At 53.2% G+C, this 14,362-nt stretch overlaps 1 protein-coding gene across 1 annotated transcript; it reads left to right on the top strand.

Moving 5' to 3' along the window:
* Nucleotides 1-5,026: 5,026 nt before the first annotated feature.
* Nucleotides 5,027-5,617, top strand: LOC142076224 (olfactory receptor 14J1-like). The gene has a single exon (XM_075138603.1). It carries the CDS (start codon nucleotides 5,027-5,029, stop codon nucleotides 5,615-5,617), a length of 591 nt encoding a protein of 196 aa, XP_074994704.1.
* The last annotated feature ends 8,745 nt before the right edge of the window (nucleotides 5,618-14,362 follow it).

A 14,362-nucleotide genomic window follows, 5' to 3' on the forward strand; every position in this document is an offset into this window, starting at 1 on the left:
TGCACTCTCAGCCTCATCATCCAACTGGTGTTTTGCTCATCTGTTTGTCTCCCTCTCCAGACTGGAATGGCCTAACTTGGGTACAAGAATATTGAGGGAGACCATGCCAAAAGTCTTGCTGAAGTGGAGGTCAATGACATCAGCTGTTGTCCCCTCATGCACAAATGCAGCTACTTCATCATGAAGGCAACCCGGTTGGCGAGGCATGATTTACCCTTGGTAAGTCCATGGTGATGCTCTTCTCTTTCAGGTGCCCAGAAATGTCACCCAGGAGCACTCATGCAATGGCTCACTGCTCACCAAAGTGAGCTTGTGCAGCCTGTGGTTCCCTGGGTTGCACTTTTGGCCACTTTCAAAGATGAGTGCAACTCTTGCTTGTCCTCACTCACAAGAGACCTCTACCAATACAATGACTTTTCAAAAGGGATATTCCAAAGAAATATTGGTCTTGCCCCGTAACTTCATTACCACTATTCTTCCTGTTATACGGTGTATTCAGTTTCTCTAATCTTTCATATAATTTCACCTGTCCTCATACAATGACCATTTCTGATGTCGCCTTTGCAGATGCAGACTCTCTAGACAAAGGCCCGTTCCATCAGTCTCTAATTGTTTCCGGACATTATTCTTTGTTCATTCAGATAACTCTCACCTACTCAGTTGCTGCTTTGATCTTCAGGGAGTTAAAAGCTTGCCTGTCTTTCAGTAGTCTCATTGGCTCTTTAGCCAATTCTTTAATTATGGTTATATCTAACTTTTTGTATCTATCTCAAAGATTTCTCATAATATTATCCCTTGTAGAAAGACAACTTCATTAGAGACAGCTTGTACTTAGCATATGGTTGAGGAGTGTGTTTTATTCTTTATGAAACTTTATCATGCTTGGCTTTTCTTTGTTTGCAAATAGGAAAAGTTTTTATGTGGCCTGTGTGCAGCCAGTTCTCTGAGGAGAGCAGGTGGGAGATGGTGCCATGGAGCTGTAACACCCATCTGCAGAGATCAGTGGAGAAGTCTGATGCAAGGAAGAGTGATGTAAGTCCCAGGTGGCCAATGAGAGAAATGGTGACGTTTGGGAGGTGAGGAGCAAAGTTCTCCGCACAGAGTCACACCTCAAGGGACTGCTTCTCCTGCCTGTCCAGACCTCCTGAGGAGACACCCTGGATCACTATCACTTGGAGAAGGCTTCTATCACCTCTTCTCTAAACCAAAGGATAATAAAATACAAACTTTACATTAAAAAATAACTTTCATTTGGTGCACTTTGAAATCTTCCTCTTTAACTACACTATGAAATGACTCCAATTAGCTGTACAAGCCTGGAAGACCTTAAGAAAACTACAGGAAGAGAAAGAGCTCCTTAAGGCTTTCTGTATTTTAATGACATCCATGGTGTATTTGGTACTGAGTCCTTGAAGCTCCCATGATGAGAGGAGAAAGAACAAACCTCTCAAGAAGTCAAAGTCAGAAGCAAAACTCAAAGTACCTTGAAGTATTAATGGGTCCCACTGTGGACCATTACTGACAAAGCCTCCCCATGGCCTCGTTAGAGCAGATCATTGGAGGCCATGCTTGCAGGTAGGCAAAGGCACTGTGCAGGTGGCTGTAATGCTGAGAAAACCCTTGGTTTATTTTGTGAAGCAGAAAGGCCAAGCCCTCACCCGCAAGCCCTGGGAAGGCAGATCCTGTCCCTCATGCGTGGCTCAGGGCTCTTCCCGGGGTCAGTGGGATGTGGGGGTGAGCAATGCCAAGGGTAGAACAATTGTACCACACTTCCTGGCCTCCCCAAGCAGGGGCAAGGAAGAAATGAAGTCCAGAGCCTCAAAAGGAAGTTCCTCCTTGTAGGCCTTGGTGGCAGAGGCAACTGCCTTAGCCAAGGGACAAAGACCTTGGTTTTGATGGGCCTTTCAGAATTGCCAGAGGCCTAGGCCATCTCTGCTGCAGGCTGTCCTACACTGTCCCATGCCTGCACCTCTTGCCCTTCAGGCTGTAGACACCCATCTTGCTTCCCTACCTAGCTCTCACCCCAGCATTTCTACATCTTCACTGATGTCTCTGCACCCATCGCTGGCTTTTCCTTGAAACAGAAAGCCATGAACTGATCCAGACTCCCTCTGGGTAACCTCTTACACCACAAGGCTACCCTTTGACTGAGATTTCTTCTTCCTCATGTCAAGTCTGAACTTTCCAAGCTGCACTTTCTGGAGGTTGCCATGTCTTCCAACTACCAAGAAAAGCTCCATTATCTCGGAAACCACCCGTCAAGACATTGCAGGCTACTACTAGAGAGCCTTGAGCCTCCGCTTCACCAGGCTAAAGAACCCCAGATCCCTCAGCCCCTCCACAGAGGCCCCAAACCACATCCTGGCAGATGTCCTCTGGGGCCACTCCAGTTCATCCCCATTCCTCCAGGGAGGCCCTGGTTTTCCATTTCTTCTATCTAAGAAGAAATTCTGTTCTGTTCTGTTCTATTCTATTCTTTTCTATTCCTTTCTATTCCTTTCCATTCCATTCCATTCCATTCCATTCCGTTTTCTTCTCTCCCAGAAGATATGGGAAGGCTGTCATTAGGTCTCCCCAAAGCCTTCTCCTCTCCTGCCTTTGCACCTTTGCAGCAAAGGCACACAACGGCAGCCTGGCCTGCATTAGGCAGAGCACTGCCAGCAGGTGGGTGGAGGTGATCCTTCCTCTCCACTCAGCCCTGCTACAAGTTGTCTTGCTGACTTCCCTCAAGGGTTTCTACATCCCCACCTCACTCCCACTGCAGCCAAAGCTGCCCTCCACATCTTCCACCAGCTTCTTGTGAGAAACAAGTCCAGGAGAGCATCCCCCCATGGCAGATCAGGGATCACCTTCCACCTTCCCTCTGACTGAGGCCTTCTAGCAGAGGTCCACGGCCTTCAAAGTCCCCAGTGACTACCAAGTCCTTTGTGTCCCTTCCTCCAGCTTTCTAAAGCAGACCTCATCCTCTTCCTAACCTTGCTCAGACGGTTCGGTGATCCCGACCATAAGAGCATTGTACATGGAGGAGTTAGTGATCCCCCTAACAGCAAACCTGAAAAGACCCTGGCCTGCATGTGCTGCGCTGTGCTGTGCTCCACGTACAGCTTGGTCTTCAGGCTGTGTTGTGCTGAGCATATCCCTGGGTCACAGGAGAAACTTGACTGCAACAGAGGAATCTGCAGGAAGCTCCCACCTGCTACTGGTGATGAGGCCAACTGCATGTCCTTACCTTTACCAAACACTGCAGCAACAAATTTGCATGTGAACATCATTCTTAGGGCAGGAGAAATGACGACTAGAGTTTGTTTCTCTGTTAGAAAACATGGAAAGAGATCACAGGAGCAGATTCCACAGATGGAAGCTGCACAACTTTCTGCCCCACTGTCAAAGGCTCTGGCATCTGAAGGAACCTAATATTGCCTCCATGATCTGCTCTTTGTTTATGGTGTTTCTCTAACAAACGGCATTTTAAACACAACCTCACAGCGTCTGCTTGCCTTTCTTAGTGGGGACATAACAAACCAGAACCTCCGGGTACAAAACAGCCACCAAGTCACGTGCCTGCTGCTGGCTCTCAGGTTCTCAGCAGAAGGGAATGTCAGAGCCAACACCCCAGCCCTGTGCCTGCTGATGGCCAATCACTCAAGGAGATTGGAGATTAAGGGGGCCTCACACTCCCCTTCACGGCCATGTGCCTCCTGCTGGCCTATGAGCTCCTCAGACACAACTGATAACATAATAACATCCCAACCCACCAGCCTCCTTGTGGCCTATCAGCCCACTGGACAGAAGTGACCTCACCATGATCTCCCAAGCCGCGTGCCTGCTGCTGGCCTTTCAGCTTCTGGGATTGACCCGGCCAAGCCCTGTGCCTGCCCCTGTCCCCTCAGTTACTGAGGTGGAAAGGAAGTGACAACCCATACCCAACGCCTCTTCCCAGGTTGGCCTACCAGGTAATTAGGGGGCGTGGGGGAAGCTGTGGGTAGAAGGAGTGACCCCTGGCAGGGCAGGGCAGGGTTCTTCTGCTGCCAGGAGGGTGCTGTGTGATACAGGGCTGCTCACAGCTCCACGTCACCCCCAGGGACACATCTGAGTGCAATCGTCCTCCAGCTGAAGGAGCTGCCAGCACCGGGCAGCTGAGCCCAGGACTGGTGGGCAGACTGGCCGTCCTCGCTCGGCACTAAGGGACAGTCCCTTTGCCTCTCAGCACCCGCAATGTTTCACGTGGAGTGCAGCAGAAATGCCAACAATTTCTGCCTTAAAAACACTCCTCAGGTGTGGTGGGGCAACTAGAACAGAACAAACCCAACAAACCCCCCCAGCTCTGCTCTGCAGTCAGGTGAGTTGGGAGCAACAATGCTGCAAAGCTCTTTGATGCCCTGAGTGGTTTTAATCTGGGATCTCTCCTGTTTCCTATTTGCGTATTGCTGGAGGGCAGGATTGACGCCTGCAGGGCCCCCAGTAGAGCTCCCAGCTCCCTGGGGACCCTCAGCCAGCACCTTCCAGCTCATGGATGGGACCTGCCAAAGGTCTTCCTGAAAGGGGTCAGGCAGTTTGGGGCAGGGGGTGGGGGGAAATTCTATGAGAAATAAAATAGTTTTACTCAGAGAAGTCTCCCCTAACTTCTCACTGCCTTTTCCTCCTTGGACAGGTTCACATGCCCAGAGGGACCAAATGTCCAATGGCAGCTCCATGACTGATTTCCTCCTCTTGGCATTCACACACACTAGAGGAGTGGGAGCTGCAGCTCTTGCACTTCTGGCTCTTCCTGGGCATCTACCTGGCTGCCCTCCTGGGCAACGGCCTCATCATCACCGCCATAGCCTGCGACCACCGCCTGCACACCCCCATGTACTTCTTCCTCCTCAACCTCGTGCTCCTCGACCTGGGCTCCATCTCCACCACTCTCCCCAAAGCCATGGCCAATTCCCTCTGGGACACTAGGGACATCTCCTACGCAGGATGTGCTGCACAGCTCTTTTTCTTTCTCTTTTTCATTTCAGCAGAGTTTTCTCTTCTCATCATCATGGCCTACGACCGCTATGTTGCCATCTGCCAACTCCTGCACTACGGGACCCTCCTGGGCAGCAGAGCTTGTGTCCACCTGGCAGCAGCTGCCTGGGCCAGTGGATTTCTCAATGCTCTCCTGCACATGGCCAATACATTGTCACTACCCCTCTGCCACGGCAATGCTCTGGACCAGTTCTTCTGTGAAATCCCTCAGATCCTCAAGCTCTCCTGCTCACACTCCTACCTCAGGGAGGTTGGGCTTCTCGTGGTTAGTGTCTGTTTAGTGTTCGGGTGTTTTGTTTTCATTGTGGTGTCCTATGTGGAGATCTTCAGGGCCGTGCTGAGGATCCCCTCTGAGCAGGGACAGCACAAAGCCTTTTCCACGTGCCTCCCTCACCTGGCTGTGGTCTCCCTCTTTATCAGCACTGTCATGTTTGCCCACCTGAAGCCCCCCTCCATCTCCTCCCCATCCCTGGACCTGGTGGTGGCAGTGCTGTACACTGTGGTGCCTCCAGCAGTGATCCCCCTCATCTACAGCATGAGGAACCAGGAGATCAAGGACGCCTTGCAGAAACTATTTGAAGATGCATTACTGCAGCGTCAATAAGGTGTCCATCATCCTCAGGAAAAGCTCAGATGCTATGTTGATCATATGTGTCTTGTTTTTCTCTTGTTAATTACACGTCATATATTACTTACGCTTAAATAATGCTGTTCTTAACCACCCCGACTGGTGTTTTCAGACCCGAAAGACCTCATGTACATATGGAGCCAGGCTCCCTGTGCAGGTGAAGGAGCTGGGAATAAAGAATGCAGCAGAAAATTATTTGTCTCTGTTCCCATCTCTTCCATCTCCTCTGGAGATGGGGGTGCAGCCCCAGCACACAGGAGGGCTCAAGGATCCATGAGCCCCCCTGCCACATAGAGGAGCAGGCACTTGAGGACCTCGGGGCTGCCCGTCGCTGCCTCAGTGGACAGATCCTTGCTGCCACCTTCACATGGGGCTGCTGCTTCCCTGGAGCCATGGCCATGGACGACAGCAGGACCTGGTCTTTCCAGAGCAGCACTGCCAGCTCAGGGCCCTGTGGAGAGCACGGGGTGGGAACCAAGACAGGCTGGCCAGGCCAGCATGGACATGCTCACGTGGGGCAAGGGACATCCAGGGAGAAGAGCAAGGGAGCATTTCTGTGCCTGCAGGGAGGAATCCCTGAGAAAGAGAAAGGTCTTTCTGCAGGCACCCACTCGGGGCAGGCTGCTCTGTCCCCTGACCAGGACTCTGGTGCTGGCCTGGGGAGAGGGGCTGGCACTGAGCTCCAGAGGCAGCCTGGGCTGGGGATCTCCTGCACCCAAGACCAGGAGCTCTTCGGTTTCACTGACCTCCATTTCCTCATGGCGTGGTGAGCCTCCATCCCTGGGGCTGATGGGGAGGCTGAGACCCCTTTCTGCCCCCCAGCAGCTGCTGTGCCCCTCAGAGGGTCTGGGGCCGTGGGGTGAGTGCCCAGAGCTCTGCAGCACCCTGCGGTGGGCACTGCCGTGGGACCAGCCCAGGCTGGGCTGCTCTGCGGGGCTGGGCTGGGGAGAGGGCAGGGGAGATGGGAAGAGCTGGGAAAGGTCTGGGCTGGGCTGGAAAATGCCCAGGAGAAGACAACACCGATGTTAGCTGAGCTGTGTGACCATGCAGGGCAGGGCCATGCTCCAGTGGGTGTGTGGTGTAGAGCCCGGTCTCCTGGCAGGGAACTGAGACAGGCGGGTGCAGGAGAGAGGAGGCTGCTCTGTGCCCTTGGTGGCAAGGACAGAGCGAGAAGGTGCCCCAGGGCATTTATCACACCCCCACCCCAGCCTCTTCCCTTGGCCTTTTCCAGCACTGGCCACTCATCCCAGTTTAGGGGTGGTTTTGCTCTGTGGCCATCTCCTCCCTCCTGTTGGTCTTGGTACCTGGGTTGGGGGAAGAGCCAGCCCTGCCCCAGGCTCTCTTCTTGCCCAGACCTGGCAGAGCCCAGAGTGGGGCTCTCTGCAAAGCCTTGCGTGGGCCACGGCTGGGGCTGGGCACTGGTGGGCTGCAAAAGAAGGAGGGCTGGTGGGGATGGACCCTGAGGTCTGGCACGGGGACTTGTGGTGGGGAGCGTTTCCCCACCCCAAACGTACCCTGTGCTGTGCTGTGTCTGCTGCGGGGGATGTGGGGGCACGTGCAGGGCAGTGGGGCTGCACTGGCTCAGGCACAGGTGGGAGCTCCAGCACAGCCATCAGGAGGTGGAAGCAAGGACAGGCTATGCAGGGGGGATTCAGGAACATGACCTGAGCATGCGGGGATGTGTTTAGGAAAGCCAGAGCTCACCTGGAGCTGATGGGGGCTGCAGGCAACACCAAGAGCAAAATGAAAGGTTCAGTCACTGGCTTGCAGTAAAAGGCTTGTCGTGGTTTAACCTGGCAGGCAGCCAATACCACGCAGCCGCTCACTCACTCCCCCCCAGTGGGACGGGGAGAGAATCGGAAGGGTAAAAGTGAGAAAAAGTCGTGGGTTGAGAGAAAGACAGTTTAATAGAACTGAAAAGGGAAAATAATAATAATAATAATAATAATAATAATAACAACAACAACAATAATAACAACGATGATGATGATAGAATATACAAAAATGAGTGATGCACAATGCAATTGCTCACCACCCGCACTGACCGATAACCAGGTAGCGATCGCTACTTCCTGGATCACGCCTACCATTCATATACTGAGCATGACGTCACATGGTATGGAATACCCCATTGGCCAGCTGGGCTGGCTGTCCTGATTATGTTCCCTCCCATCTTGTGTACCTAGCTCAGTCAGTAGGCACGGGAGCTGTCCTTGGGCTAGGAGGGCACTTAGCAACAACTGAAAACATCAGTGTGTTATAGAATCATAGAATCATAGAATCATACTGGTTGGAAAAGACCTCTAAGATCATCGTGTCCAACCGTCAACCCAACACCACCATGCCCACTACACCATGTCCCTAAGGGCCTCATCTACACGTCTTTTAAATACCTCCAGGGATGGTGACTCCACCACTTCCCTGGGCAGCCTGTTCCAAGGCCTGACCACTCTTTCAGTAAAGAAATTTTTCCTGATGTTCAATCTAAACCTCCCTTGGCGCAACTTGAGGCCATTTCCTCTTGTCCTATCGCTAGTTACTTCGCAGAAGAGACCAACACCCACCTCGCTACAACCTCCTTTCAGGTAGTTGTAGAGCGCGATGAGGTCTCCCCTCAGCCTCCTCTTCTCCAGGCTAAACAACCCCAGTTCCCTCAGCCGCTCCTCATAAGACTTGTGCTCCAGGCCCTTCACCAGCTTCGTTGCCCTCCTCTGGACACGCTCCAGCACCTCCATGTCCTTCTTGTAGTGAAGGGCCCAAAACTGAACACAGGATTCGAGGTGCGGCCTCACCAGTGCCGAGTACAGGGGCACGATCACCTCCCTACTCCTGCTGGCCACACTATTTCTGATACAGGCCAGGATGCCATTGGCCTTCTTGGCCACCTGGGCACACTGCCGGCTCATGTTCAGCCGGCTGTCAACCAGTTCCCCCAGGTCCTTTTCCTCTGGGCAGCTTTCCAGCCACTCTTCCCCAAGCCTGTAGCGTTGCCTGGGGTTGTTGTGGCCGAAGTGCAGGACCCGGCACTTGGCCTTGTTGAATCTCATACAGTTGGCCTCGGCCCATCGACATTATCAACATTCTCCTCATACTAAATCCAAAACACAGCACTAGGAAGAAATTTAACCCTATCCCAGCCGAAACCAGGACAGTATCCACCCCTTATTCTATACCATTTACGTCGTGCTTAGGTCTCACATCTTTTTTTAATACATTTCAATTAACCACCCTATCTTTCTTTATATATACACACACATATATATATGCACGCACAGATATCATTCCCTTAGCCTGTGGGCCATCCCTCTAAAATGTCCATTGAGTTCATTTAGTCCATGACTTTGAGCTCCATCTGTCATAACAATCTTTCAGGGCCGGAGAGATGGTGTGTGGTGTTGGGCTGTTGCATCCTGAAGCCAGTTCTCATTTCGGTACTGCTGCGCTCGTCCAGTTCTATCATCGTTGCACTTTGCTCGGTTTCATCGGAGTTAGCTCATTCTTCACTAATCTGGGTGATTTTTACTGCTACACCATTGATAGCAACCATAGAAATAATGATATACAATATCATATAACAATTAACATCATGCAATTCAGTTCATTGGCTATTTTCACCCAAAATCAAATCCCCTTGAGGTACACACCGGACTTCCCCATCCTTTTGTATCACCCACCAAGTGCACCCAGGTCCTTGAGCAAAAGCAATCCCATGGATGGGTTTTCCCTTGCCAGAGGCAGGAGTAACCCAGACTGTCTTCCCCAGCATATTTCTTATGTGCACGACAGGGACTTTATCTCCATCTACAGTACGTAAGAGTTTTGATTGGGCAGGACCAGCTCGATTGGCAGATCCCCTGGTGTTGACTAACCAGGTGGCTTTTGCTAAATGTGTGTCCCAATGCTTGAATGTCCCACCACCCATTGCCCTCAGTGTTGTCTTTAGCAGCCCGTTGTATCGTTCGATTTTCCCGGAGGCTGGTGCGTGGTAGGGGATGTGATAGACCCACTCCATGCCGTGCTCTTTGGCCCAGGTGTCTATGAGGGTGTTTCGGAAGTGAGTCCCGTTGTCTGACTCAATTCTTTCTGGGGTGCCGTGTAGCCACAGGACTTGCTTTTCAAGGCCCAGGATGGTGTTCCGGGCAGTGGCATGGGACATGGGATGTTTCCAGCCATCCGGTGGTTGCTTCCACCATGGTGAGCACATAGCGCTTGCCATGTCAGGTTTGTGGGAGTGTGATATAACCAATCTGCCAGGCCTCCCCATATTTGTATTTCAACCATCGTTCTCCATACCAAAGAGGCTTTACTCGCTTGGCTTGCTTGATTGCAGCGCACGTTTCACATTCGTGGATAACCTGTGCAATAGTGTCCATGGTCAAGTCCACCCCTCGATCACAAGCCCATCTATATGTTGTGTCTCTTTCTTGATGGCCTGAGATGTCATGGGCCCACCGAGCCATAAATAATTCACCCTTATGTTGCCAGTTCCAATCCACCTGAGCCACTTCAATCTTAGCAGCCTGGTCCACCTGCTGGTTGTTCTGATGTTCTTCACTGGCCGGACTCTTGGGTACGTGAGCATCTACGTGACGTACTTTTACAGTCAGGTTCTCTACCCGGGCAGCAATATCTTGCCACAATGCGGCAGCCCAGATGGGTTTACCTCTGCGCTGCCAGTTGTTCTGCTTCCACTGCTGCAACCACCCCCACAGGGCATTTGCCACCATCCATGAGTCAGTATAGAGATAAAGTACTGGCCATTTTTCTCGTTCAGCAACGTCGATTTGGTGTTTTAATTTTGGGGGACTTCACCTTGGAGGGTGTTTCACCTTCTGAGTCTCCATTCATTCCAAGCCCAGGGCACAGGGTGAGTCCCCATCCTCTCCCCTCCTCACCCCTCCAAATTCATTTCCAGAGACTGTGGTATGTGCCATCAGTCTTGTCATCCATGAAGAAATGTGAGAAGATAATGGGAGCTCATGGACCATCTCCCCTGCCATTGGACACCAAGAAGAGAGCTCTCAAATCCAGACCATTTGGACCCGTGGAACCTAATGGTACCATGAGCTTAACACCCAAAACATTGAGAACACAGGGAGAACAGATTTTTGAAAAGACCAATTCCTTGGACATTTTCGTGGAAGCAACTTTGGAGGAAGAGCCCAGCCTTCAGGCACTGCACCTGGGAGATCCCCATTTACTGAAGAGCTGCTGTTCGACAGGCCACATCTGACACAGTGTTGGGCAAGAGTCAGACACAACAAAATCAAGCCTCAAGACAAGGATTATAAACCCAGAAAATTATATATAAGCAGGATTATTACAAGAGAAAAAATCAGACTCGTGTCCTAAGATAAACTCTGGGGAATGTGCAGAGAAGGGGAGGCAGGTTATTGTCGGTGAAACAGCGTCCACTGGGCCAGTTTCCTTAGGGCATCCTTGAGCTCCTGGTTCCTCAAGCTGTAGATGAGGAGGTTCACTGCTGGAGGCACCACTGAGTAGAGAAATGATACCACCAGATTTAGAACTGGGGAGGAGATCGAGGGGGGCTTCAGGTAGGCAAACATGACAGTACTGACAAAGAGGGAGACCACAGCCAGGTGAGGGAGGCACGTGGAAAAGGCTTTGTGCTGTCCCTGCTCAGTGGGGATCCTCAGCACGGCCCTGAAGATCTCCACATAGGACACCACAATGAAAACAAAACACCCAAATCCTAAACAGACACTAACCGCAATAAGCCCAACCTCCCTGAGGAAGGAGTGTGAGCAGGAGAGCTTGAGGATCTGGGGGATTTCACAGAAGAACTGGTCCACAGCATTGCCGTGGCAGAGGGGTAGTGAGAATGTATTGGCCGTGTGCAGGAGAGCATTGAGAAACCCACTGGCCCAGGCAGCTGCTGCCATGTGGACACAAGCTCTGCTGCCCAGGAGGGTCCCGTAGTGCAGGGGGTTGGCAGATGGCAACGTAGTGGTCGTAGACCATGACAGTGAGAAGACAATACTCTGCTGTGATCAAGAAGAGAAAAAAAAAGAGCTGGGCAGCACATCCTGAGTACGAGATGTCCCTGGTGTCCCAGAGGGAATTGGCCATGGCTTTGGGAACAGTGGTGGAGATGGAGCCCAGGTCGAGGAGGGAGAGGTTGAGGAGGAAGAAGTACATGGGGGTGTGCAGGCGGTGGTCGCAGGCTATGGCGGTGATGATGAGGCCGTTGCCCAGGAGGGCAGCCAGGTAGATACCCAGGAAGAGCCAGAAGTGCAAGAGCTGCAGCTCCCGCGTGTCTGTGAAGGCCAGGAGGAGGAACTGGGTGATGGAGCTGCCGTTGGACATTTGCTTCTATTCATAATGGAACACTGTCCAAGAAGAAAAAGACACTGACACGTTCGGGTAGACTTCTTTGAGCAAAATCAAAGCGCTTTCTCCTACACCCACCCCTCCGCTACACACCACCCCCTTTTCCTTTTCGAGGAGACCTTCCTCAGCTGCGGGGCTGGAGCTCTGGTGGGTGCTGGCTGAATGTGGCGTGAGGAGCAGGGCCTCTGCCCGCTGGCTGCCGAGGAGTCAGCCCTGCTCTGCAGCAGTGGGTTCCTGGGAAGGGTGGGGGCAGGGGCCAGTGCTGGCGTTTGACTTGGTCAGATGGAACCGCTCCTAACGCAGAAGGGCCTGTCAGCACCTGCACTCCCCGTGCTGAGGAACTGAGGTGGCAGAAGGCACTTGGAGAGGGTTTTCTGCTGCACTCAGGAGAACAGAGTGAGTCCTGCGAGGCAAGAGGATTGCCTGCAGATTACTGCGGAGTGAGGGGATCTGGTCTGTCCCTCCGTCTTGTTCCCAGCTGCCCTGGCCTTGCACCTTTCTGAGATGGAGGGCCATTACACTCCCGTGTTACCCTGAAAAGCAACCAGACACTGCTGAGAGCAGAGGGATCCACTGCAGACCATGAAATGACTCACCCTTTCTCAAAGCCTCAGCACCCCACTTCTAGCCAAGGACACACATTGCTCATAGCATACCCCGGAAGCAGCAGAAATCTTGGATGGACACCCCAAGGAGAGAGCCAAGCATCCTAACTATGGCAACTTATGAAGGGAGAGTCAGCTCATCCCCAGCCTCACAGACTGCATTGCCCAGAGCTGCACAGGTTAGAGGAAAGCTGGGACACCTCCTTGCTGTGGACACATCTGCATAGGAGGACCCACAAGGTCTGTGCCTGACTCTGCAGCTGAAACTGCCATTCCCAGGAGCCTGTCAGCAATACCAAGAGCATCTGAGCAAGGCAAGGAGAGAGACAGATGGGCACTGAGGGGAGCCTTTCCCTTACCCAGCTCTGCAAACCCCTCCCAGACAACAGCAATGCAGGACAGTCGCCCTCAGGCCCTGGTCAGCGGGAAATGGGCACGTGGCCGGAGAGACGTGCTTCATCTCTTCTGCTGGTCTGCTGGACGAGGAGGTGACTAACGGCCTAGAGCCCACGGGCTAAGGGCTGTGCTGGGTGGGAGAGGAGACAAGAGGGGTGTTGCCCAGGGAAGGAGTCTGCACTGCAGGGCATGGCTGGGAGGTGCCCGTATCTCCCCTGCAACAGGGTTTCCAGCAGCATTTCCCTCCCTCCCTGCTCATGTCTCTGCTGCCTGGAGCTGCCTCCCCAGCTGGGAGCTGTTTCTTTGGCCCCATGGTTCTTCCCTGCCAGTGCTCACAGAGCCCATCCCAGTCCCCGTCTGCACAGCTCTGCCCTGCAGCCACGCTGTGTGTGCAGGGCTCAAAGAACAGGTCACACAAACCCTGAGGAAAATGCAAAGGTGGTGCTGGTTTTATCTGCAGGCTGGTGGGGGGTGAATGCGCTTGCTGAGGTTCCTAGTAAACCTCAGCGTGACAGTTTAAGAGTCTCAGACCCTGCTCTAACCTACATTGGTCTCCATTCCCACCAAGCTGAGACAGAGAAAAGTGGAAGCGCAGGTTCAGGAAAGCACAGACTCCAGCAGGAAACCCCTGCCCTGAACATACTCATGAAAAGTCCCCTCAGAAATGCCCTGGGCATGAGCCGGAGCTGTGAGCAAACCTGACCCAGGCAGCAGCCTCTCGACAGCAGAAGGACCCTGCCCTGCTGGGGCTCGCTCCTTCCACCCACAGCTTCTCCCCACAGCGCCGTGGGGAGCTCCCCGGGCAGGCTGAGTGCTGAGCCTGGCAGGCGGCAGAGTCCCTGCCCCAGCACACAGCCCCTGGGGTGCAGGGACCCTGCTCGCAAGGACAGCCCTGGGCACCCCTGCCTGCACACCCCTGCAGTCCCCCCCAGCAGAAGGCAGCCCTCATGCCCTCTCCCTCTGACCGTGCAGCAGGGAAGCCCTGCTCTGCAGCACGTCCTCCTCCTCCACACCAGAGAAGGTGGGAGAGACCTCCTGAAATGCCCCACAGGCTGTGGCATGTGCCAGCTTTTGGAGATTGCTCCAGGCACTGCAGCTTCTTTGCCCTGCACCCGGAGACTTACCGTGTCAAGGGCTGTGAAGGTTTCTCCTCCCGTTCATTCTCAGCATCCTCCCAGCCCAGACTGCCTCTAACCTCTCTCTGCCTCGCTCCTCTCCCCTCGGTGCCTGCAGGCAGTGCCCCCAGCCCTGCTCCGGGGCAGAGCTGTCTCTCTGCAGCGCTGCCCGCTTGCCAGGAGCTCCCTCCATCCCAGGAGCCCAGCCCAGCTCAGCAGCAGAGGACCAGCCCAAGGCACCACTTGCTCTGCTC

Source organism: Calonectris borealis, unplaced genomic scaffold (genome assembly GCF_964195595.1).
Source record: "Calonectris borealis unplaced genomic scaffold, bCalBor7.hap1.2 HAP1_SCAFFOLD_35, whole genome shotgun sequence".
Classification (NCBI taxonomy): Eukaryota; Metazoa; Chordata; class Aves; order Procellariiformes; family Procellariidae; genus Calonectris; species Calonectris borealis.